The sequence below is a fragment of the Myxocyprinus asiaticus genome, chromosome 40, assembly GCF_019703515.2.
Source record: "Myxocyprinus asiaticus isolate MX2 ecotype Aquarium Trade chromosome 40, UBuf_Myxa_2, whole genome shotgun sequence".
In the NCBI taxonomy this organism is placed as follows: domain Eukaryota; kingdom Metazoa; phylum Chordata; class Actinopteri; order Cypriniformes; family Catostomidae; genus Myxocyprinus; species Myxocyprinus asiaticus.
This window is the reverse complement of record NC_059383.1, coordinates 13,888,115-13,915,745: the sequence shown is the minus strand read 5'-3', so window position 1 is coordinate 13,915,745 and position 27,631 is coordinate 13,888,115. Positions and strand designations below refer to the sequence as shown.

The window sequence follows — 27,631 nt, the reverse complement described above, 5'->3', positions numbered from 1 at the left end:
TAAGCTATTTCTTTATGAAAACACTTAAAACACAAGACTTAATGTTTGCTTACAGTTTGATTCATTTATGAGCAAGTTACATGTTATGAACAATGGTGCAATATAAATATCTATAATTCTGTATAATTCTTTGATTTGTTAAGCACAATACGAGGCAGAAACAGATCAGGCGAAGGCATACATATAAAAGCAGGAACTGATAAGGCTTGAAATATAGATGACAAACAGTTATGCATATATAACAGTACTTTACCAATATTAGTACTGATGTGTCACTTTTGAAAACTCCGCAACAACAGTACAGTTCTGTTTCAATACATGCACACTTTGGCAATGTGGCAAGCACCCAAAATACAACCCACCCTGTTATACACATAGTCCGATTTAAAACATAAAACTCTGTATATGCTAATATTTTAATCTATTGCCCAGTAGCAGTATTTACACACTTTGACGCTTGCCAAAATATGACATTTTGCATGTGCTTCAGAACACAAACCCACACACTTAAAACACAAGTAATTGACAAAAAAAGATATCAACAAAAAACGAACACAAAAACACAAACAACAGGACACACCTTGTGCAATTTCACAGGTGCTTGGAAACTGGAGTTCAAGCTCAGCACAAACTATGTTACAGACTTCTTGAATGTGGGGGGAAAACGCATTTTGAGCACACAAGTGTTCAAAGGATTCAACAATTTATGATTTGAAGCATGAACAACCAATCATGTCTGCACTGTATGCATAACACAAAAAGGCATTCCTGTTATTGACGCCATAACTAAATGAATACCATTGTAATTTAAAAGCTTTTATGCCAAATTTGGAGCGTGTTGACCGCAAATATTTCTAGGAGTTCTGATATGAAACAGCCTCTGCATATTTCCACTAACAGCATTCAGTTAAACACTAAACTCCTTCTACATTTCCATCCAGTGGACGAGTCCTCAGATACATTCGTTACAATGCTATGCACAAAAAGATGCCGAACTCCCAAGCCAGTGGCAAGAAACAATGCCTGGTGGTTTCCATTTTAACCTATAGCCCTTTACCTCAAATGTACACCTGTGTGGCTACAGGCTGGCCAAGTGTACATTAATTTAACTCCACCTGGCTTCAGAGCATGGCGCTGACAGACCATATCTGCCAGGAGAGACCAAGGATATAGGTGCAAAAATATTAAAATGTTTTAAAATGTTAAATATATACAATTACAAACGAGGACGAAAATAAAACAAGTTCCTAAATAAACATACAGGTGAGTGATGGAGATGGGATGGTGAACGCTTAACGACCGAAGCCTCACATACATGCACCTGCACACAGTCCAGTCTAATGAGTCACAGACTCACTCAGCTACAATGGAAGCTTCTTCAGCTGCTCAAATGTGATAAAGAACTGAAATATAAGTCAAGGATAACAGGTATATTGTATTTGGGTATGTGTAATTCACACACACACACACGCACGCACGCGCGCGCACACACCCACACACACACACACCCACATGCTGCTTAAACAAGTTTTCGCAAGTTTACTGGGCACTTGTTGTCTGCTTTTCTTTCACCATCTGTTCCAACTTGTCTATTTCAACTCATCTTTTACGTTTACTTTCAAATATTTGAACATAAGCCTATAGGACTTTAAGGTCATTAAAAACAAATTCAGCCTAAACTTGACAGTACAGTAAAAATTTATTTAGGTAACTTTTGCTGTCAAATGAAATTAACTTCCACAAATTGATCAGTATAAGCAAAAACATCAAGATTTTTTAATGACTACTGTGAGACTCGCACTAAACAAACGTCTTGTTGCAGTGCTGACCTCTATTGGTTGAACTATGCAAACAACAAAAACAAGGAAGCTATTTTTAAATGCAACGTTAACAAACAGATATTTAATTGCTAAAGGATACAATGATATTCCAAGGCCCCAGACGCAGCCAATTGGGCCAGAAGCCTTTATAAAGGGCAAAGAAACCCTCATTTCTCCAGGTCTGCATGAGTCCGTCCAGGGTACCTTTGTACATAGGGTTACCAGCAAGCACGCGCTGGTTCATCATACGTGTCCTCACAACGTCCACTGGGTTGGAGGCCAGAGCCCCTGCCAGACCACATGTGAAACTGGAACTGAATAAACATAAGAAATAATATGGGTCACATTCATTATGAGGTCAATGTTGCGACAGTATAAATAAAAAATAAAAACATTTCCTCCATCAGTAAGTGCGATTACATGCACAATCTTGTAAGAGCTGACAACGTGTAAGGTCATGTAAATGACTGAATGGTTTTCTTATCAGGGTACGGTCATAAATGGCTCGAGCATAAACTGACTGACACCCGATTTCACCTTTACCGTCATTGTTACGAGCTTATCCAATGTGCGATATTGCTGTGCGCATGCCTCTACTTTTGGAAATCAATAGCAAACTCAGTTTTCTCGCATTGTCGGACTCTTAAATAAGCAGAAGTATCAGTATGTGAAACACTCACACTCAGTAATGTACCATGACAATTTCAAAATCTACCAACAGCCATGCAAATAGATAATGCACATTTGTTTTTAAATATTTTTGTATGAATTCGATTAAATATCGTTTACAAGTGTTCACTTAATTTCAGCAATTTTGTGTACGTCTCATTTGCAGCCATTTAATTGTATTCAGAAGTATATCGCTATCTGCCACCCCGGCAGGTGTGAAAAATCCACACCGGCCGACCCCTATATCTAATTACATTAAAACAGGGACCAAATTTTATATTAACACCAAGTACTGGTCTAGAAAATCTCACATGAAATGTGTGAAGACTGTGTCTCCCATCAGCCCTGAATGAATCAGGTGCTTTTTGGTGATGTCATAGACCGGTAGCTCCACACCCACCACAATGGCCGCTCTTTGTGCTGTGGGAATGACACCCTGAAATAAAAATACTGATTGATGCTAAAGCTTAGAAATGTTGACAGCTTCTAGTTTTGTTAAGAAGTTGAAATGCAAATGAGAAATTCTTACTAAACATGCTCTAAAATCTCATCGCAGGTGTCAAGCACTCACCCTCCACAGGCCTCGAGTGCCCTCTGTCTGGTAAATGCTGATGAAGTTGGACATCATACTGCCTTGTAACAGACTGCCTTGAGCTTGCATTCGGATCTGAGAACAAAACCGAAGGAAATAACAGGATACCAAATACAGTATGTATATCAGGGTTCCCACACCCTTTAAACAATTCATTTTGAGGAGTTTTCCAGTTTGTGATTACTGCATAAGTTTTATTAATCATTTTATGAAGACTGCACACACAAGAGCTATTTCTAGTCAATTAAATATTTATAGCTGAGCATAACTGGGAAAAAATGTGTAATTTTTAAGGCCTGGACAACACATTTATTAAATTCCCTAATATTTCCAGGTTTTTCATGACTGTGGGAACTGAGAACGCTGGTACATATAAGCATTTTGTCGGCCAAGGCTACTTTGGGGGGGATTTTTTCCCCAATTTGGCATGCCCAATTCCCAATGTGCTCTAAGCCCTCGTGGTGGCATAGTGACTCACCTCAATCTGGGTGGCGGAGGACGAATCTCAGTTGCCTCCACGTCTGAGACCGTCAATCCGCGCATCTTATCACGTGGCTAGTTGAGCGTGTTACCGCAGAAACCTAGCGCTGCGGAGGCTCACGCTATTCTCCAGCATCCACGCACAACTCACCACGTGCCCCACCAAGAGCGAGAACCACATTATAGTGACCACGAGGAGGTTAACCCAACATGAATCTACCCACCCTAGCAACCAGGCCAATTGGTTGCTTAGGAAGCCCGACTGGAGTCACTCAGCACGCCCTGGATTCGAACTTCCGACTCCAGTTGTGGTAGTCAGCGTCTTTACTTGCTGAGCTACCCAGGCCCCTGGCTACTTTGCTCTCTAGATTATCAAGCAATTAAAAAAACCTGTAATAGTGGACAATTTACATTAATGTTAATACCCTTAAATTAATGTTAATAAAACAAATAGATGTGATCTTAACAGAAAAAACTCATATGCTCATATTTTCTGCTTACTTATTCTAGTATTTTTGTCATCACTGACTTATATTGAATATTTAATTTTGATTTCACATACCTTTAGCACATCAGTAGGATTTGCCAAAGAGGATGACAAAACACCAGAAACTACACCACAGAACACATTAATCACCATGGTCTCATCTGCAAAGAGCAAAGATGACAGCAGCCATTAAACTCTGAAAATGCAATTAAAGTTTCATTAAAGATTCACAGAGATGGAGCCTGGGAGGCTCAGCGAGTATTGACGCTGACTACCACCCCTGGAGTTGCGAGTCGGAATCCAGGGCATGCTGAGTGACTCCAGCCAGGTCTCCTAAGCAACCAAATTGGCCTGGTTGCTAGGGAGGGTCGAGTCACATGGGGTAACCTCCTCGTGGTCATGATTAGGGGTTCTCGCTCTCAATACGGCGTGTGGTAAGTTGTGCGTGGACCGCGGAGAGCAGCATGCTGGGAGTCTCCGCAGTGTCATGCACAATGTGATAAGATGCGCAGACTGACAGTCTCAGAAGCAGAGGCAACTGAGACTTGTCCTCCGCCACCCGCAATGAGGTGAGTAACCACGCCACTACGAGGACCTATTAAGTAGTGGGAATTGGGCATTCCAAATTGGGAGAAAAGGGGATTAAAAAACAAAACAAAACAAAACAAAAAAAGATACACAGAGACAAAGGACAAAATGCAAGAAAGAAAGAGAAGCCACAAAACGAAGGGGGTATTTACACTTGGTCACTTCATGCGTTTTTACTAATCAGATTGCTATCCGACTGAATAAGCATATTCCATTTACACTTGGCCACATCAATAGCTATGTTTCCATTAGGGATGTGCGTATCGTCTAATTTCATTCACGTTTAAATTTGAGTAAATATGTGAATGGAAACCCAGCTAGTGTGTCTCCACTACAAATGGATACAAATCCAATCTTCAATTCCCACGCTATATGCAAATAAACCGGAGCTCACCTCCATGATTATGCTAATGCCAGGCAGAGTATTTATAAGATGTGCTTATATTATTTGATTCAAAGTGACTTTGCCCAGCGTATGTGTGTCTGTGTGCACGCGTTGTATGTGTTTCCCCCTCTTGGCTTGTAGGCAAGATATGTTCATGTGCATCAGCTGCGCTTATTTTCAGTGTTTAGTTGCAGTTTTGTCAGTGATCTGCATCAAGTAAATGAAGAAAAAAAGTCATGTCTTTGCTACAACTTGCATCCGTTCATTTGTTATCATTTACTGCGCAACATAAGCCCTATGGAAATACTTGGTAACAGCTGTTTATGTTTTGTATTTTTCCTATGCTGACAGAGCACTGTTTGGGTGGGATGCATCTCAAACCACCTCTTGATTTGTTTGAGTGATCGGATTTATATCCATCTTGAATCAGTCTTGGAGGGCATGTACACCTGGGATATTGAAATGTGCGTAAGCAATTTCCAAAGAGCATATCGTGATTTATAAAAAATAAACTTGGCGTAAATATTTGCGCACCATCCGGACACTCTTGTCTGTGCGTATGCACTCTTTTACTGGTGTGTGTGAACTGATGACTCCAGCTGGACAAATAATGAACTGAACAGACCGATTATAAAACTCTGATTTTCATTTAATTCACATTTAGAATAAAGTATGTAGTTAAGCACTTGAAACAGTAATTGTTATCAAGCCAATAGTAGGCTCTATTATTATAATTATGTAACGAATTGAAAAGGCATTCAAATATAAGCTGTAAAAGGGAAATATTGTTTTGGGATGCGCTGCGTTTGGAGAACTTTCCATTTCATCATAGAGAAGGAACATACAGAAAATAAAAATGAGTTTTCCTAGTTTGAGATATTGTCTGTTCTATTACAATCACGTACTGAGATAAATACAGCCTTTGAATAAAGATGATCTGTAATGCGATGCACACTTGATTCTGACTGACATGAAATGGCTCAGTAAAACGGACAGTAGCTATAAGACAGGCACTGCTGGACACATTCAGTAGTCACACGGACCATTGGAGAGACATGTCTCATCAGAAACAGTATTTTACAGCTGCAAACAGGTACAGTAATGCACATCAAATGCGCATCAAATGTGCTGCCTGCTCCACTTCATCCCGACTCTTAAGGCACATGTGACATTTACAGTTTTATCTCTTATAATACAGTTTCTCGTACCATTAAACGCAGTACTCATGTGTCTGGATGGTGAAATGCATATGGTAATTGTATGCTGATGAGGATATGCATAGTAAAAACAGACGCTGTACACTCCATATATGGTTATTTTGGGGAGGAGACGGGGTGGGCAATGAATCACATGCATGTATGCACAATTTTCCGCTAGCTGGGATTTAAGGGAACTATGCACAGGTTCTGGCATACATACGGTTTTACAAATCTGAACTGTTTTGTGCGTACACAAAATCTGACTTTTGTGCTTACGCATAGGAAGAAATCTAAGCAGAGATTTATACATGAGGCCCCTGGTCTTTTCATGATCGGATAGCTATTCGACCAAGTGACCAAGTGTAACTACCCCCAAAGAGTGGTTTAATTCTGAAGGATTAGCTGTCAATCATCTCTCAACAACATTACATTCACAAATACAATAGTGCCGGAGAGCCATGCAGTTATCAAATTAATTCACATAAATGTTAAAAAGCCCTATTTTTACGCACTAAACGCATACTCTTTACACCTGTATACATGTGGCTCGGTTGTGGCTTTTTCCACCACAATGTAATTTCCCAGTGACTCGTGTAAATAACAAACATAGCATCCGAGGAAGACTTTACCATTTTATTCTCAGTTACTTCACTTTATTTCCAGATATTCAAGAGTTCTTGCTGTGTTTATTTTCTTGAATTACCATTGCGACCTGCAGCGGAATTGCGCTGCAATAGTGAGGTTTCCCTCTTACATAAAACTGGGATTCCCCCAATGTACTTGAACGCATATTCAGGACGTCCGTTAAAATTTTTTAACGGACGTGAAGGACAGCAGTCGATACTTTACATTGATTTGTATAAATAGCTATAGTTTATGGTGTATGAGATTTTCCCACTGTACTCCCAGAAATGCTGAATTCTTTCCACTGTGTTGACAAGTTGTTGGGCTCAATCCTATGACATTTGTTTTCCCGGTCTGTTCCATGCACGCGCACTCATCCAAAACTTTCAAGAATTCTGCTTATGCGTTTACATGGCCACATAAGCCACGATCTCTGCTAAGAAACCCATGTGTGCTAAACTGCTTTCTCTTAATCCCTTAAGCGGCACAAGGAAAATGGCATTCTTATTTACATGACGTTTCAGAACTCTGCTTTCTTCCAAAAAACCTGAAGTAAATGGTTTTCTTAAGTGCATGTAAACGTGGTCAATGTTAAGACCCCAACAGAGGTGAATGAATCGTCAGTCAGTATGTTTACATGCATTTTAGAAGCTCGATTTCAGTCTGTCAAAATTAACAATAATTTTTCTTAGAAATTGGCATGCAAGCACTTTTGTCTAACTGAAAATGTACCAGCCAGATTTTGTGAAGTTGGACTAACAGATCTAGTTAAAGATATTGTAGCTCAGCTTTTTCCAGCAACACATTAATCAGTCCACAATTGGCCTTGGTGTTTTGCACGTGCTTCAAAAGAAAGAGGTGCCGCACCATGTTTATTTAACAGTTCCTCAGCTGATGTGCTTTCTTTCAATTACACATTGTGTCATGTATACTTGGACAGACAGACTGGAGCTTGACTACCCAAAAACCCGCTGTAGCTCAATTTTAACTGTGCATGTAAATGTACTGAGTGTAAGATTAGTGTTAGTCTTCTGTTCAGATTTAGCCATAGTGACAGGAGAACAGTGGAAAAAGAGAGAAATGAAAACATGGATGAATTTTAGAATGATAATTACAGTAATGACTGAATCCTTGATCAATGTGACCAACAGTGTGTGTGGTCCAGGACGCACCATTAATTTCGGCAGGAGAATGGCACTGGTACCCCCTTTACCACCACGCAAAGCCTGTATCAAAATAAGCATTCGACATACAGTGGCAACATCCTTGTAACAGCATGCAGAGAGAAAACAACAGAAAATGGCAAAAAAGAAGCTGTCTGGATCCTCTCATAAACTGCTAAATATAATTTAAAAAAAAACCTGTTGGCATAGCTGTGACCTTTCTTGAAGTGGTCATGGCAGGGATTCAAGTAATACAGATGGTGTTTGCGGGAACAGGAGATCCTGTATCCTGTCAGATTGAAATGTAATGACGCCAGATCGAGATAAGGTAATGTTGGAAATGTACAGTCTCGGAGCATATTCTGTCTGCCTCTTTGGCTCTCGCTGTTTGGACCGCACATTAGTGATGGTGATTACACGTTGTTTTGGAGCCGTGGAACAAAAAAGTCTGGTATTGAAAGAGCTGAGACCAATCAGGGACTGGTCACAATGGTCAACTAGTTTTCCCAACAACCAACAGGTCGATTAGTGTGGTTAAGTAGTTTTTCTACAATATATATTTGGTTACGACTTTAGTGCTTTAATTAATGCACTTTAGCTGTTAGTTTACAGTTTTGGCAGGAAAACCCTCTCTGAAAATTATTTTAAACATCTTTAAATTAAAATCGCTTTAAAGAACCATCACCACAGCCATACACACGCAGACAAACAAATTTGGGTGTACCATGTTGTTGCAGTTGTTTTTTTGCCACCCACCATAAGGTTTGCATTGAAGATGGTGTGTAGTTAAATTGTCCAATTTTTAAAACCTTATCTCAATGACTCTGGTTTCTGTTCCATTATGTTGCATTCCGCCTCACTGTTTTTTATCATCTAATATACGTCTGGCAGATTGCCTAAAATTGTCATTCAAGCAATCCACCTAATTGCTGATTTTGAAAATATGTAGTTTTGCATATCCCTAGCTTTTACGGTGCAAATTTTAGATACGAGTCCTTTTAGAGCTCAAACGATAATGGTTATTCTTACTGTGGATGTTTTTATTCACTATATGAAAAACACCCCTTGCAGAACGTTTGAAGCAGATTTTTTTATTATTATTTAGTACTGCCCTTCAGAAGCAACATAACAGATATTTACATATACAAAATAATACACAACATAAAATAATAACAATCTACTCAAATCATCCTGTTCAAAATTTTATATCCCCCTTGGTTCTTAATACAGTGCGTTGCCTTCTTGTGCATCAATGAACATTTTCAGTTTTTGTAATAAATAGTTGGGAGTCCCTCAATTGTCCCAAGCGTCAAAGTTGGATGTCAACTAGAGGTCGACCAATAGTGTATTACTGATAACTTGTTGGTGGAAAAGGTGATAATTGACAATTTGGCCAATTAAAGTGATTTATAGAATCTAAAAAAACTTTGTCTTTCCTTACAAAATTACAAAATCAAAAAATTTGCAGTATCTGGAAGATGATTTTCAGAAGAATATCTCAGCTCTGTGGGTCATTTAAATGCAAATGAATGATGGACACACCTTTGAAGCTCCAAAAAGCACATAAAGGAAACATTAAAGGAATCCATTCAACTTTAGTTTAATCAATGTCATCTGAAGTGATCCAGTCGGTTTTCGGAGAAAACAGACCAAAATGGAACTCCTTTTCACTGTACATCTTGCCACTGCAATCTCTAGGCACTATCATGATTTCAAGCACGATTATACTCGTTGCATGCGCAGAGCACTAGATAACGCTACAGGAAGTTTAATCAAGCTTGAAATCATGATTGCCAAAGAGACTGCTGTTAAGATTTATAGTGAAAATGGAGATATATTTTGGTCTGTTGTCACCCAAAACCGATTGGATCGCTTCAGATGACATTTATTAACCCACTAGAGTCATATGGATTACTTTTATGCTGCCTTTATGTCCTTTTTGGAGTTCTGACCACCTATCGCTTGCATTGTATGGACCTACAGAGCTGAAATATTCTTCTAAAATTCTTTGTGTTCTACATAAGAAAGAAATTCATACACATCTAAGATGGCATTAGGGTGAATAAATGATGAGAATAAAATTTTTTGGGTGAACTATCCATTTAAGAAAGCATAATTAGCAAAATGGAAACTAATAAGTGGTTAATTTAGACTAAAATAGTGAGATCGACAGAAGGCCAAAGTATATGTCGGTGTTCCGAGTTGCTGATCGCTTCGCGCACAGTATGCCTGATGCAAATTTCTTCATTAGCCCAGTTGACGCGGATTGTCCATGTGCGGCCCATATTTTCTTGACATGCAGAGAGTTTTCGTATGTGCCCATCGTAATTTGTACTAAAAGAGCAGTTATAGTATGCATGCGTCAAACGTGTTCATATTCGATCACCGTCAAAAGAGTATACTTTGAAAGGCAATGCGGTCGACTGGGCATGATCAGATCCAGAACGCAGAAAAGCTAAGTATACCCGGGCCTTAACACTTATAGGTTCATGATTCTAATAGTATCTGGCATTGGCATGTTGCTAACGTCACAAATGAATCCTCTAATGAGCACAAAAATACATAACATACACAAATATTGGAAGCAACATTATTATTTTCTACTGATACTTTTCAGTATTGGATAAAATGTACTTCGGTGAAGGGTAAATGCAATGCTAACATTTTTGGCAAAAACAAGGTATCTCGGAAGATACTTTTTGTTTGGAACAGCGTAAATATCAGTAGTGCAGCTATGAGCTAAAATTGCCAGCACACTCCATTTTGATTAGATATTTGCAATATTTTGCGCATACACGATGGACTATTTTCGTGACTGTGCTAGAAATTTACGCTTAGATGCATAATTTTCTCAGGAAAATAGCAAAATGCGCTTTTCACCACTTCATTAACATACAATGCATCTACAGTTTGCGCGCATACAACCACAGATTGCACAAGCAAGTCCCAGCCACGCCCACTTGCGCTTTGTGCTGGCACGAAAATTGCGCTTAGAATTTGCATCCAGCCCATGTACAATACTAAATTCTTATGAATGGGCTATTTTATATCGACGTTGCTTAACAGGGAATGGAATATTTAATAGGAAGCAGATGGTGCAATAACCAGAGAAAAACGTCCGAATTCATTTGCACTTGTGCCAGCCCAATAGCACTTTGTGCGCATGATTTCACCAGACCACTTGCACCTAGACTTAGCGCATGCTTGCACAAAAACATCAAAACTTCATGGCCATGCCCACTGGCTTTGTGCTCATGACAAATTGCATAGCGCTGCGCTTAAGGCGTAGGACCTAAAGCGTTAATCACCGACATGCACCTACATCACTCATTGCATTAATGCATTGTACCTACAACACTGATTCAGTCAATCACTAATACCCATGTCACTGGGGTCATTAAATATAACAAATCACATAAATGTTTTATATGGAATTTAATCACATATCCAACCTTTTTCCTGAACATGGAAGTGTTCCACGATTCATAACAGATGCCTGTTTTTATTTTCTCCAGTGTTTTCACTCGCATCGGCATAAGTTCTTAATGGACAATGTGATGTTTTGTTTAGCGTATTAAATTCGCAAAAATTGTGCCGATACTTTAGAGTGGCAATGATCATTTTTTCCATTAGTAACTAACCATTAGTTCCTCACTGGTCAAAGTTTAAGGACTGGGTGAATAACATGAAGCTATGAATCGAGGTGAGTTACGTTGATATCATTAATTATTTTATGACAGCCAACAACTGCACAAGTTGAGCCTAAACTAATTTTTACTCCAACTAACACTTAAAATGGTAAATTGTTTGGAATGCTCGTATTGGTTGTTTCTTATGGAGACCGGAACCAGAAAACAGTTTTGAGGCAATTAGAATCATAATGGTGCTACCCAGTGGTTAATAAGGAAAAATGTGGATATGTGCAAACATTTTGTGGAGGTGGAGGTCTGTGGTGCAATGACTGATTCATCAGAAGACACTAACATAAGATAAAACTATTCCAGGCATTGCTCTAATGTGTTTCTGTTCAACCAAATTATAGAAATGATGGATGGAGAAGAAACAACAGTGATTAAAAAAAATGTATTCTCTAAACTCACCTTCAGGATGACTAACAAACAGTTTCTTTAGTGTGTTGTATGTACCAATCTTGATTGTCCCATATGAAGCCTGACGAAGCAGTGCGGGGGAAATCCTGAGAAAAGCAAGACATACACAGTTTCAAGGCCATAGCTTTATTTTCAGATTGAGATTCATGGAAATCGGAATAAGTATATAGTTCAAATTACAAAATAAAACACTTCACAAAACCCTGGAAATTAACAAGCAAATCTATGAACATAGAATACATAAAAATAAATTAATCTCGAAGAACAAAGTTTAAATTAAAGAGCTACACCCCTGCAATCACAATCTTCAAAGACAACCTTAAGACAGAATAATGCAAAGCATGCATGCAAATGTTGTGCAAATCAGATCTGCATCTCAAGAATATAATATTTTTAAATGTTGTACAAAATATACATACACTGGCAGCCAAACGTTTGGAATAATGTACAATAATGTAATGTACAGTGGCATTCAACTGATCACAATGTATAGTCAGGACATTAATAACGTGAAAAATTACTATTACAATTTGAAAAGAAGTGTTCAGAACTTCTTAAACTACTTCAAAAAGTTCTCGTCAAAAAATCCTTTACGTGCAGCAATGAGAGCTTTGCAGATCCTTGGCATTCTAGCTGTCAGTTTGTCTAGATACTCGGGTGACATTTCACCCCACACTTCCTGTAGCACTTGCCATAGATGTGGCTGTCTTGTCGGGCACTTCTCACGCACCTTACAGTCTAGCTGATCCCACAAAAGCTCATTGGGGTTAAGATCCATAACACTCTTTTCCAATTATCTGTTGACCAATGTCTGTTTCTTTGCCCACTCTAACCTTTTCTCTTTGATTTTGTTTCAAAAGTGGCTATTTCTTTACAATTCTTCCCATAAGGCCTGCACCGCTGAGTCTTCTCTTTACTGTTGTACATGAAACTGGTGTTGAGCAGGTAGAATTCAATGAAGCTGTCAGCTGAGGACATGTGAGGCGTCTATTTCTCAAACTAGAGACTCTGATGTACTTATCCTCTTGTTTAGTTGTACATCTGGCCTTCCACATCTCTTTCTGTCCTTGTTAGAGCCAGTTGTCCTTTGTCTTTGAAGACTGTAGTGTACACCTTTGTTTGAAATCTTCAGTTTTTTTGGCAATTTCAAGCACTGTATAGCCTTCATTCCTCAAAACAATGATTGACTGATGAGTTTCTAGAGAATGCTGTTTCTTTTTTGCCATATTAGATCTAAAATAGACCTTAAGACATGCCAGTCTATTGCATACTGTGGCAACTCAAAAACAAACACAAAGACAATGTTAAGCTTCATTTAATGAACCAAATAGCTTTCAACTGTGTTTGATATAATGGCAAGTGATTGTCTAGTACCAAATTAGCAATTTAGCATGATTACTCAAGGATAAGGTGTTGGCGTGATGGCTGCTGGGGGGCCTGTCTAGATTTGATCAAAAATGACTTTTTTCAAATAGTGATGGTGCTGTTTTTCACATCAGTAATGTCCTGACTATACTTTATGATCAGTTTAATGCCACTTTGGTGAATTAAAATACCAATTTCCTTCCGAAACAGCAAAATCTCTACATTATTCCAAACTTTTGTCCGCCAGTGTGTGTGTGTGTGTATATATATATATATTTATATATTATATATATACACACACACACACACACACACACACACACACACACACACACACACACACACACACACACAGTTGAAGTCAGAAGTTTACATACACCTTAGCCAAATACATTTAAACTCAGTTTTAGTTAGGATCACTATTTTAAGAATGTGAAATGTCAGAATAACAGTAGAGAGAATGATTTATTTCAGCTTTTATTTCATTCATCACATTCCCTTTGGAGGTATGCTTGGGGTCATTGTCTTTTTGGAAGACCCATTTGCGACGGTCCCTTACAGAGTCTTACGTCACTGCTCTCATCATTGGACTTCCCGTTCCTGCTGGCACACAGGACAAGTTTTTGTAGCCTGCTTAGCATTGCTTATTCTTATTCTCATATGTTCATCATTTTATCCTTTGTCATTTTACCACGTGTTTTGGGTTTTTCCGCTTTTCTACTGTTTCATCCGTGTGTATTTTACCTGTTGCTGCTAGTGCCTAGCTCAAGTCTGTGTTTGTAGCCTGCTAACTTTTTTAGCATCGCTTATCTATCGATCTGTTTTCAGCTTTTAATCCTTAACATCTGCCATTTTTCAACGCGCATCCGGCTTTCCCCTGCATTAGTCTCTTATCGCGATTCAACTGCGTGGATTTTCCACGTGCATCCACTTTCTATTTTTAATCACGATTAAACTGCACGCATTTTACAGCACGCACCCGTTTTTCTCCTCGGTGTTACACGGATTATTGCATCGATCTCAAAGCACCGCTTATCAAGAACAACCATGAACAATTGCATGAGGGATTCACATCGATCTCAAACCCTCACTGCTCAGGAACAACCAACAACAATAAACAATTGTGGTAAGTCATGGCATCTTCTCATGTTATTTCTTCCTGCATTGCATGTCACATGCTTACTATAGCATCTTCCATCAGCAGTGAAGGATTTACATGTGATAAATGCAAGGAATTAGTCAGGCTGACGGAGAAGGTTAATGAGTTAGAGACACGCATCAGAACGCTAGTGGAGGTCAGTGAGAAAGAGAAGCCGGTAGATACTGTTTCAGATGCGGGTAGTACAACGAGCAATGCTCGCACTTTGGTTCTGGCTGTAGAGCCCCCGCAGCAGGGCGTTTGGGTGATGTCTCGGCAGCATACTCGCTCAGCAAAGTGACACCACACTCCCGTTCCTGTTAAGGTTTCCAGTCGATTCTCCCCACTCAGTGATGCACCCACTAAGAATCATGTTGAAAGAGCCCTAATAATTGGTGATACTATTGTAAGGAACGTGGAAATAGAGACTTCAGCCACTATTGTTAAATGCATTTCCGGGCTCGAGCGTCTGACATCAGATCAAATTTACAAGTGCTGGCTAATGCTAAACTTAGATTTTCTAAAACTGTTATTAATGTCGTCACTAATGATGTCCGGCTTCACCAGTCGGAGATCACTAGAGATAATGTTAAAGAGCAGGGCTCCAGACTAAAAAAATTACTTAATGACTGATTGGCTCTTAAACTGAAACATTAAGGAGCCAAATGGCCGTTTCTCGACGCCAAACAACAGAATTGCTCGATTTAGATTGCTGTTCAGAAACAAGATAGACAGCCAAAGACAGCTGATAACCCATAAATAAGAGGTTTACAGTATGTATAAGTTTGCATTCCCTTTTGTCTCATAAATGTTCACACCCCTTTCATAATTTATACAAATAAGAGATAAAATATTTTTTTATTTAGTACTGCCCTTCAGAATCTACATGACAGATATTTACATAAATTATAGTATGCATATAGTAGTGTGTTGTCTTCTTGAGCATCAATGAATGTTTGCACCTTGTGTTAATAGTTGTGTACAAGTCCCTCAATTCTAAGTGTCAAAAGCTTGATTTCAGTCACAACATTAAAACCACCTGCCTAATATTGTGTCGGTCCCCCTCGTGCCGCCAAAACAGCGCCAACCCGCATCTCAGAATAGCATTCTGAGAAGCTATTCTTTTCACCACAATTGTACAGAGATGTTATCTGAGTTACCACAGACTTTGTCAGTTTAAACCATAAATAAAATAAACTCTAGAGACTGTTGTGCGTGAAAATTACAAGAGATCAGCAGTTTTAGAAATACTCAAACCAGCCCGTCTGGCACCAACAATCATGCCACGGTCCAAATCACTGAGATCACATTTTTTCCCCATTCTTATGGTTGAGGTGAACATTAACTGAAGCTCCTGACCCGTATCTGCAAGCTCCTGACCCGTATCACCATCCCTCCAGGGAAGGTGCCGCTCTCCTCTAATAATTTGGCTCATAGTCATAATAATCATAGTATTTGACTAACTGGGGCCCAGGTCAGGAAGCAGACAAACTGGTTAATCCGAACGTCTGCTAACTGCCTTGAGACGTCACACAGGTCACATAAACTTCAACACATAGAGACTGTATCACCTAGATATCACATAGAGACTCTGTCTGTTCCCCGAACTACCAAACACAACACTCTCACTAAATCATTTAGAAAAATTTTTGATTAAGGTCAAACTTGAAAAAGAAAATTAAGAAAAATAATAATAATTAAAGAAACACCATATGAAGGTAGGGCTACTAAAGATTAGATCACTTTCTACCAAAGCACTAATTGTAAATGAAATTATTACAGATCATAGTTTGGATGCGCTCTGTTTAACCAAAACCTGGCTTAAACCGGATGAATATATTAGTTTAAATGAATCTACTCCCCCAGGTTATTGTTATAAACATGAGCCTCGTCTAAAGGGTCGAGGAGGTGGTGTTGCTACAGTTTACAGTTACGATTTTGGTGTTACTCAGAGGACAGGATATAAGTTTGTCTTTTGAACTAATAATGCTATATGTGACACCGTCAGACATCAACAATACTCTGTCGTCTTTTGCCCTTGGTACAGTATATAGATCACCCGGGCCTTATTCTGATTTCTTTGGTGAATTTGCTAAATTTTTATCAGATATTGTGGTTACTGTAGATAGAGCTTTAATTGTTGGTGACTTCAACATTCACATAGATAATGAAAATGACACATTGGGATTAGCATTTATCAATATTCTCAACTCTCTTGAAGTCAGACAAAATGTGACAGGACCAACTCATCACCGTAATCATACGCTAGATTTAATAATGTCGTATGGAGTTGATGTTGATACTATAGAAATTCGCAGAGCGATGACATCTCAGATCATTACCTCATCTCTTGTATGCTGTGATCAGCTAATGTTACTCAGTCTACACCACGCTATCATTCAGGTAGAACTATTCTTTCGACCACTAAAGACAGCTTCACTAATAATCTTCCAGATCTATCTCACACACTCAATAAGCCCCAAAGTCTAGAAAAACTTGATGAAATAACAGAAAATATAAATACAGTCTTCTCTAGCACTCTTAATAGTGTCGCCCCCCTTCGATTAAAGAAAAAAGCCCCGCACCATGGTACAATGATCACACTCATGCTCTCAAGAGAGCAGTTCGGAAAATGGAGTGCAAGTGGAAGAATACAAAATTAGAGGTATTTTGCAGTGCATGGAAGGATAGTGTCTGCTACAGACACAGTCCTTCCACAGACAGGCACTAAAAGCTGCCAGGTCAGCATATTTTAGCAAACTCATAGAAAATAACCACAACAATCCTAGAGGTTTATTCAGTACTGTGGCTAAATTGGTTAGGAATAAAGGCTCAACTGAACCAGATATTCCGTCGCAGCACAATAATAATGACTTCATGAATTTCTTTATGCTAGAATTGAAATAATCAGAAATAAAATTGGAATTGTGCAATCATCTGTCACAGTACCTCAGAAAACAGTGTCTCATAATTTTCCTCACATGCAACTTCAATCCTTCGCTGTCATAGTTCATGAAGAGCTAACAAAACTTAGCGAAACATCAAAAGCCATAACATGTATGTTAGATCCAATACCAACTAAACTCTTAAAAGAGGTATTCCCTGTAATCTCAGAGCCTCTCCTTAATATTATTAACTCGTCGCTATCCTTAGGACATGTCCCAAGAAACTTTAAAATGGCAGTTATCAAACCGCTTATTAAGAAGCCACAACTTGATCCTGGAGAACTGACAGATTTCAAATCGCCCATTTATGTCAAAAATACTAGAAAAGGTAGTGTCCTCCCAACTATGTTAAATTCTACAGAGAAATAGCATATATGAACAATTTCATTCAGGATTAAGGCCCCATCACAGTACAGAGACTGCACTTATCAGTTACAAATTACTTGCTCTTATCATCTGATCGCAGCTGCATTTCACTTCTAGTGCTTTTAGACCTTAGTGCTGCCTTCGACACGATAGATCACGACATTCTCTTCAATAGGCTAGAGAATTATGTTGGCATTTGTGGACTTGCATTAGCATGGTTTAGGTCCTATTTAGCAGACTGCTACCACTTTGTCTATTTAAATGAGGAATTGTCAAGCCAAACAAAAGTCAAGTATGGAGTGCCACAGGGATCAGTTTTAGGGCCTCTGCTTTTCTCCTTATATATGCTTCCCCTGGGAGATATTATCAGGAATCATGGAATAAGTTTCCACTGTTAAGCTGACGATACCCAATTTTTTATTTCTTCAAAACCTGACGAGTGCATCAATGAAATCAAAGATTGGATAGCCACTAAAAACAAGCTGCTAAAATATAATTTGACTCTCAATGGATGTACTGTTACATCGTCTTCAACAGCGAAGAACTTAGGCGTTATGTTTGATACCAGTCTGTCCTTTGAAAATCAAATTACCAATGTTTGTAGAACAGCATTCTTCCACCTAAGAAACATTGCTAAATTATGACACGTGCTCTCTGTTGCTGATGCCGAAAAACTAATTCATGCGTTCAAGACCTCAAGACTAGATTATTGTAATGCATTACTGGGAGGATGTCCAGCAAGATCAATAAATAAACTTCAATCGGTTCAAAATGCAGCAGCCAGAGTGCTGACTAGAACCAAGAAATATGATCATATTAACACCATTCTATCGTCGTTATATTGGCTACCTGTTAAATTTCATATTAATTTTAAAATTCTGTTTACTACGTACAAAAGCTTTGAATGTTCTAGCTCCACAGTACTTAAGTGACCTTCTACCATGCTATATTCCATTACTTTCATTACGATTGCAAAACTCTGGCCTGTTAATATTTCCTAGAATATCAAAATCCACAAAAGGAGGTAGATCCTTTTCATATTTGGCTCCTAAACTATGGAATAGTCTCCCTAACACCGTTCGAGATGCAGACACACTCACTCAGTTTAAGTCTAGACTAAAGACTCATCTATTTAGCCAGGCATGCACCTAATTTATCCTTCAACTCACAATTAGGCTGCTTTAGTTAGGTCTGCCGGAACCAGAAACCAGAAACATTGATCATGATCTATAACCCTGCAATAAATTTAATGGCATCTATGCTAATATTATTCTATTTGTATCCATGTCTCAACCTCGGGACTCCTATCGTGAGGTCACCAGAACCGGCTGGATCCAGCTCCACTCCTGCTTCGTGTTGGACTCCAATGCTACGTGTCTGAGTGATGACGACTAAATGCAGCCGGTGCCAGTCAAACATCACTTCAGTCTATTACGATGGACTTCAGAGGATGAACTGAAGCCAACATCATATGCCATTGCCTGAACCTTGGATTTAGGACAGACCTCACCGAAATTACCGGCCAGTTGAACTGCAATGCATCTCACTGATCTCTGCCTGCATCACCTCAATTTAATGATGGACTACACTCTTATAATGGAATACACAGACTATCAATTAATTGCCAACAAATCCCTTCATTAGCCAACTAACAAAGGACAATGCATCTATGTGAACTTCTGCAGTTAATCCAGGATGAACTTCAAAGACATTAGTAATTAATCTTACCATTCTTACAAAATCTTTGTTTAAACACTGACCCTTAACACTTACTTAGTTTAATAATTTTAAACCATGACTGCACTATACATAATTAAGTAATATTGGCATTATATTCATGATGTTAGCCAGAGGGGAACTGGCCCCACAGTGAGCCTGGATTCTCCCAAGGTTATTTTTCTCCATTAACCAACATCTTATGGAGTTTTGTGTTCCTTGCCACAGTCGCCTTCGGCTTGCTTACTGGGTTTCTAAATACAATTATTATTTAATTACTTAGTTGTAAACACAATTCACAATCGTATTTTATCAAACTACACAATGATGACTGACATTACAGATATTACGGTTTCATTTTCTGTTAATGCATGATTTTCTGTAAAGCTGCTTTGAAACGATGTGTGTTGTGAAAGGCGCTATACAAATAAAAATGACTTGACCGATTTGTGACCAAGCTTTAACTTCCTGGCTGATGTATTGAGATGTTGCTTTAATATATCCTCATAATTTTCCTTCCTCATGATGCCATCTATTTTGTGAAGTGCACCAGTCCCTCCTGCAGCAAAGCACTCCCACAACATGATGCTGCCACCCCCATGCTTCAAGTTTGGGATGGTGTTCTTTGGCTTGCAAGCCTCACCCTTTTTCCTCCAAACATAACGATGGTCATTATGGCCAAACGGTTCAATTTTTGTTTCATCAGGCCAGAGGATATTTCCCCAAAAAGTAAGATCTTTGTCCCCATGTGCACTTGCAAACTGTAGTTTGGCTTTATGGCAGTTTTGGAGCATTGGTTCTTCCTTGTTGAGCAGCCTTTCAGGTTATGTCGATATAGGACTTGTTTTACTGTGGATATAGATACTTGTCTACCTGTTTCCTCCAGCATCTTCACAAGGTCCTTTGCTGTTGTTCTGGGATTGATTTGCACTTTTCGCATCAAACTAGGTTCATCTCGAGGAGACAGAATGCGTCTCCTTACTGAGTGGCATGATGGCTGCGTGGTCCCATGGTGCTTCTACTTGCGTACTATTGTTTGTACAGATGAACGTAGTACCTTCATGCGTTTGGAAATTGCTCCCAAGGATGAACCAGACTTGTGGAGGTCCACGATTGTTTTTCTGAGGTCTTGGCTGATTTCTTTTGATTTTCCCATGATGTCAAGCAAAGAGGCACTGAGTTTGAAGGTAAAATACATCCACAGGTACACCTCCAATTCAGTACACTTCCTATCAGAAGCTAACTGGCTAATTGTCTAAAGGCTTGACATTATTTTCTGGAATTTTCCAAGCTACTTAAAGGTACAGTTAACTTAGTGTATGTAAACTTTTGACCCACTGAAATTGTGATATAGTCAATTAAAAGTGAAACAATCTGTCTGTAAACAATTGTTGGAAAAATTACTTGTGTCATGCACAAAGCAGATGTCCTAAACGACTCGCCAAAACTATAGTTTGCTAATATTAAATCTTTGGAGTGGTTAAAAAATTTTGTTTTAATGACTTCAACCTAAGTGTATGTAAACTTCTGACTTCAACTGTATATGTTGAGAAGTGGAACACATTGGTGAAATTTCAGGGTCGCAGCTCGAGCTATTTAAGCATAAATATTACATTATTAGTGTTGCTATGGCTCAACTCAGAACATTGCCAAAGTACAAACATTGATTCAAAGGGAATACACGTACTGATATAATATTTTCATTAAATGTAAATACAATATTTAAAAAAACCATTGCTAAGCAACCGTGGCACCAATCTATCCAACAACTAAGATAAATAAAATTAGCCACATTATAGAGATAGTTCACCCAAAAATAAAAATTCTCATTTTCTCATTCTCATGTCATCCCAGATGTTTGACTTTCTTCTGCAGAACACAAATTATGATTTTTTTGAAGAATATTTCAGCTCTGTAGGTCCTCATAATGCAGGTAAAATGGTGGCCAGAACTTTGAAGCTCCAAAAAGCACATAAAGGCAGCATAAAAGTAATCAATATGACTCCAGTGTTTTAATCCATATCTTCACAAGAGATATGATAGGTATGGGTGAGAAACAGATCAATATTTAAGTTTAATTAAGTATTTTTCTCTAGAAATTCTTCTACCTGCCCAGTAGTGCATGAAGAATGTGAATCACCAAAAACACAAGAAGAATATGAATGTGAAAGTAGAGATTGACTGAGCAGGGAGGACAATTTATGGTTTAAAAAAAAAAAAAAAAAAGGACTTTGGTATTGGAGAGAAACAGATCAATATTTAAGTCCCTTTTTTTTTTAACCATAAATTCTTCTCCCTGCTCAGTCAATCACTACTCTCACTTTCACATTCTTCTTGTGCTTCACAGTATTCATGCATGTTACCCCATACTGGGCAGGTAGAAGAATTTCTAGCAAAAAAGGACTTAAATATTGATCTGTTTCTCACCCACACCTATCATGTCGCTTCTGAATATATGGATTTAACCACTGGAGTTCTATGGATTTCTTTTATGCTGACTTGTGAGATTTTTAAGAGTTTCAAAATATTGGCACCCATTCACTTGCATATATGGACCAAAAGAGCTGAGAAATTCTTCTAAAAATCTTCTTTTGAGTTCAGCAGATAAAAGAAAGTCATACACATCTTGGATGGCATGAGGCGAGCAAATTATGAGAGAATTTCCATTTTTGGGTGAACTATTCCTTTTACAACCTGTTTGTTTGTTAACTTTTTACCATAGTCACAAAGTTATTATAGCTTTGGCTATTTATTTGTATAAAAAGGATGAAAACCATAAAGTAAAATAAGTCCACAAAAAGCATCATGTTTATAGGGACCCCTAAAAAGATACTAGAAATTCTCCCCATGCTGTCAGTAATTGTTTGGTTTGACAGCCGTTTTCATGAGTATTAAATGCATAATCCTAATTAAAAATGCTTTAACCTGACTAAAATAATTTTTTTTTTTAACAAATTAAGAATAAAACAATTTAAAGAGGCCCTATTATGCTTTTTGGGATTTTTCCTTTTCATTAGTGTGTAATATAGCTGTTTGTGCATGTAAAAGGTCTGCAAAGTTACAAAGCACAAAGTCCACGCCAAAGGGAGTTACTCTCTCCCACAGAAAACACTGCTCGTGAACGGCCTGAAATGCCTGGTTTGCAGTCCAGCCATTACTTCCGTGACTTAGCTATGTCACTATGTAACACATCTGCATAATGCCCGCCTAAGGGATACTTTAAGCTGAAATTCGGTTATGGTAAGGGCCATTACATTTCCGACACACGCTCTAAGCGGCTGACCAATCACAACAGACTGGGACAGCTGACCAATCGGAGCAGACTGGGCTTTTCGGAAAGGGGGGCTTTAAAGAGACAGGAGCTAAAACAGAGCGTTTCAGACAGAGGGTGAAAAGAGGTGCTGCAGCAATGTACAGTATGAGAAAAATAATGTGTTTTTTGAACATTAAAGCATGCAAACCTATTCTCGTAGACCCAAAATAAAATTATGAACCTGTAAATGAGCATAATATGGTCTCTTTAAAAAAATTATATTAATAGCAAGTCACTAGCCACAAAGTTTCTGGTGTGGCAAGTCACAAAATAATGGTTTGAAAAATAAGATGCTCACTGATAAATATATACCGCCACCAAGTTCAACTCAAGCGAATGCAGTCAAGCTGTTCATGCCAAATCAGATGGCCGGTTTTACGTTACTCAGCTCCTCTACAAACCCACGCAGATCATGTGGATTTAATATCATCTATATTTATTTTCTCTGTTTATTACACTTCCAAGTTTTAAGACCCCTAAACCAAAGTATGGGTTGCAACTACAGTGCATTCAGAAAGTATTCAGACCCCTTAATTTTTTTCACATTTTGTCATGTTGCAGCCTTATGCTAAAATGCTTTAAAAAATATTTTATTCACATCAATCTACACTTCATACTCATAATGACAAAGCAAAAAACAGATTTTTCATAACTTTGCAAATTTATTAAAAAGAAAAAACTGAATATCACATAAGTATTAAGGCCCTTCTCTCAGTACTTAGTTGAAGCACTTTTGGCAGCGATTACAGTCTCAAGTCTTTTTGGGTATGATGCGACAAGCTTTGCACACCTGGATTTGGGAATTTTCTGCCATTTGTCTCTGCAGGTCCTCTCAAGCTCTGTCAGGTTGGATGGGGGACCATCTGTGGATAGCCATTTTCAGGTCTCTCCAGAGATGTTTGATTTGGTTCAAGTCTGGGCTCTGGCTGGGCCAATCAAGGACATTCACACAGAGTTGTGCCTAAGCCACTCTTGTGTTGTCTTGGCTGTGTGCTTAGGGTCATTGTCCTGTTGGAAGGTGAACCTTCGGCCCAGTCTGAGGTCCTGAGTGCTCTGGACCAGGTTTTCATTAAGGATATCTCTCTCTGTATTTTGCTGCATTCAGCTTTCCTTCAACCCTGACCAGTCCCTGCTGCTGAAAAACACCCCCACAGCATGATGCCACCACTGAAAAACCATGCTTCACCGTTGGGATGGTATTGCGCAGGTGATGAGACATGATGTTTGGAATTTAAGCCAAAGGGTTCAATCTTCATTTCATCAGACAAGAGAATCTTGTTTCTCACAGTCTGAGAGTCCTTTAGGTGCTTTTTTGCAAATTCCAAGTGGGCTTTCATGTGTCTTGCACTGAGGAGATGCTTCCATCTGGCCACTTTGCCATGAAAGCCCAGATCGGTGGAGTGTTGTAAAAAAAATTATTTAAAGCATTTTAGCACAAGGATGCAACATAACAAAATGTGGAAAAAAAAAATGAGGGGGTCTGAATACTTTATGAATGCACTGTATGCCGTTAACAGGGAACACAACTCCGATATTAACAGCCCTCCAGCAAGTACATAATAAACCACTTTAGCACAAATGCTGCCACCATGAAACAATTATGCTTCACTGCAAATGACAATTTTGTGGTCGATCAGAATATGCAAATAGTTTGCTCTCACCCAGAGTATAACGCCCGGATGCCTTCTTCCCGTCCAATCCTGAACAAAGCGTGGAACATGCCCCGATAGCGGACCTCCATACAGTGAGTCTGCCCTTGAACCTGCAGCCGTGTTTTTGTCAGATCAATGGGGAAGGTACCTGCAGCATTCAATCACAGATTACATTTCAAATCCTAATCTTCACTTTTGTGACTTTAATGTTTACGCAAGCATTTCAGAGATCTCACCAACTGTTTACGTGAACATTTCCTGTCAAATCTTTCGTTTAGTGTCCTGTTCCGTGCACTGTACCCACCGTGTGGTGGGGAATGTCGTTTTACTCATTCTGCTCTTTTGTTTTCTTGTATTCTATTGTTAAGAGATATTCTGTACCTCCAACGTGGCAAATATAGCGAATGTGATTCTAAACACACACTATGGTAAAACTCCATATAACAATATTTCCAAACAGCAACTTGATATTTCCAAGCAAATGGTCACTAATAGACAAAAATAGTTCCCATCAGCTTTATTTTATCCTGAATTACTTTAAGAGTAATGCAATATTCTGACTACATGCATGCATCTGATGCCGATATTTTGATCTTATTTATCAAATATTAATATGAATTATGCCACTTCCATTAGAGATATTAGCAACTGTGCCAAGAAAGACTCGTATTCAAATGATCTGAGAAGGGATCTGTAATATAAATGATGATGCAAAAACAGCAGGTGCACAGACTCACCGAATTCTGCGACAATTGAGGCCATTCCCCCGTAGACAAACGGCTTCCAGTTCAGGTTTGCCATTTCTGTTGCGGCCCCCTCGGCTTGATGGAGTCCTACTAAAAACAGCAAAAACCCAAAATAGGAGTAAACGAGCTGTTTTAATCTCACATTGTACAACATAGCGCTACCCGTCCGTATGTTCCAGATGCAGAGACAAATGTGGCCTGAAATAAGACAGACCGCATTAAAGATTCATTACAAGCGCCAGAGGAAATTAGCGGGAATCCTATTGGCTGAAAACTCCGTCAATCATTACAAAAGCGATCCTGGTTGGTTGGTTGGAATCTAAAATTCCCCCCACTTCCGTTGGCAAGGAGCTTGAGTACCAGCAACGGCTCGAACATTTTCTGCGAACGATGTTCGTACGTTTGCGTTTCAAATTAAAAAGAGCACTCATAGCGACCATATGGGAATTTCTAAACAAAATGTGTCGACGCCTTAAAAAACTGTTGTATTTGAGTTAGTATCGGGCGACTAGTGGTGATCTAACGGCTCGTGAGTCGTGACTGTTAGCCAGTTAGAAGAGAACTACTCACGCGCTTATAAAGTACAAAATTAAATGATCACTTAAGTATAATCAATATCACCTCGTGAATTCACATACCTGAGACCTGGCGCTTCCGTCGCCTCTGTTATTTTATTTCTGACTCCATCGTCTCGACCACATGTAGAATTGCTGTACCTTTCGCAGTAAAACTCATGGAGCGCACGTACAGCTTTCAGTTTCCCATCTTGCGGGTCAAACAGGAACTCAACTCGCGGTAAGCGGAAGTTCCCGCCCGGAAGTTTGAGAGAAACGTGACTTTTTTAAATCACTTCCACTTAGTATGATGAATATAATAGTTTCCTTGTAAAAACAAGTAATTAATTATATCAAAACAATGAAGTACCATTCACCAGAACCGGCTGGATCCAGCTCCATTCCTGCTTCGTGTTGGATTCCACTGCTACATGTCTCTGATTGATGACGACTAAATGCAGTCGGTGCCAGTCAAACATCACTTCAGTCTATTACGATGGACTTCAGAGGATGAACTGAAGCCAACATCATATGCCATTGCCTGAACCTTGGATTTAGGATAGACCTCACCGAAATTACCGGCCAGTTGAACTGCAATGCACCTCACTGATCTCTGCCTGCATCACCTCAATTTAATGGACTACACTCTTATAATGGAATACACAGACTATCAATTAATTGCCAACAAACCCTTCATCAGCCAACTAACAAAGGACAATGCATCTATGTGAACTTCTGCAGTTAATCCAGGATGAACTTAAAAGACATTAGTAATTAATCTTACCATTCTTACAAAATCTTTGTTTAAACACTGACCCTTAACACTTACTTAGTTTAATCATTTTAAACCATGACTTGCACTATACAGGTGCATCTCAATAAATTAGAATGTCGTGGAAAAGTTCATTTATTTCAGTAATTCAACTCAAATTGTGAAACTCGTGTATTAAATAAATTCAATGCACACAGACTGAAGTAGTTTAAGTCTTTGGTTCTTTTAATTGTGATGATTTTGGCTCACATTTAACAAAAACCCACCAATTCACTATCTCAAAAAATTAGAATACATCATAAGACCAATAAAAAAAACATTTTTAGTGAATTGTTGGCCTTCTGGAAAGTATGTTCATTTACTGTATATGTACTCAATACTTGGTAGGGGCTCCTTTTGCTTTAATTACTGCCTCAATTCGGCGTGGCATGGAGGTGATCAGTTTGTGGCACTGCTGAGGTGGTATGGAAGCCCAGGTTTCTTTGACAGTGGCCTTCAGCTCATCTGCATTTTTTGGTCTCTTGTTTCTCATTTTCCTCTTGACAATACCCCATAGATTCTCTATGGGGTTCAGGTCTGGTGAGTTTGCTGGTCAGTCAAGCACACCAACACCATGGTCATTTAACCAACTTTTGGTGCTTTTGGCAGTGTGGGCAGGTGAAAATCCTGCTGGAAAATGAAATCAGCATCTTTAAAAAGCTGGTCAGCAGAAGGAAGCATGAAGTGCTCCAAAATGTCTTGGTAAACGGGTGCAGTGACTTTGGTTTTCAAAAACCACAATGGACCAACACCAGCTGATGACATTGCACCCCAAATCATCACAGACTGTGGAAACTTAACACTGGACTTCAAGCAACTTGGGCTATGAGCTTCTCCACCCTTCCTCCAGACTCTAGGACCTTGGTTTCCAAATGAAATACAAAACTTGCTCTCATCTGAAAAGAGGAC

The 27,631-nt window shown here is 38.9% G+C and overlaps 1 protein-coding gene and 1 long non-coding RNA gene across 2 annotated transcripts; one reads left to right on the top strand and one right to left on the bottom strand.

Annotated features, from left to right (window-relative positions):
* Positions 1-38: 38 nt before the first annotated feature.
* On the bottom strand, positions 39-26,762 carry LOC127431029 (brain mitochondrial carrier protein 1-like). The gene is made up of 9 exons (XM_051681222.1): positions 25,996-26,762; positions 25,349-25,447; positions 24,621-24,759; positions 12,108-12,202; positions 4,124-4,209; positions 3,061-3,156; positions 2,801-2,925; positions 1,921-2,134; positions 39-1,403 (listed from the first exon to the last, which is right to left on the bottom strand). The coding sequence occupies exons 2-9, from the start codon at positions 25,410-25,412 to the stop codon at positions 1,362-1,364; spliced, it is 861 nt and encodes a 286-aa protein (XP_051537182.1). The 5' UTR covers positions 25,413-25,447; positions 25,996-26,762; the 3' UTR covers positions 39-1,361.
* On the top strand, positions 14,003-20,092 carry LOC127431034 (uncharacterized). The gene is made up of 2 exons (XR_007895517.1): positions 14,003-14,607; positions 19,253-20,092. It is a non-coding gene; the product is annotated as an uncharacterized LOC127431034 (long non-coding RNA).
* Positions 26,763-27,631: the final 869 nt, after the last annotated feature.

Bases quoted from the DNA above. Each gene is read 5' to 3' on its own strand.
- LOC127431029 (XM_051681222.1), bottom strand. From the start codon at position 25,412: ATGGCAAACCTGAACTGGAAGCCGTTTGTCTACGGGGGAATGGCCTCA. The intron at 3,157-4,123 runs GTATGTGAAATC...TTTTGTTCTCAG, and splicing joins ATCCTACTGATGTGCTAAAG to ATCCGAATGCAAGCTCAAGG. The intron at 2,926-3,060 runs GTGAGTGCTTGA...TTTTTATTTCAG, and splicing joins GCACTCGAGGCCTGTGGAGG to GGTGTCATTCCCACAGCACA.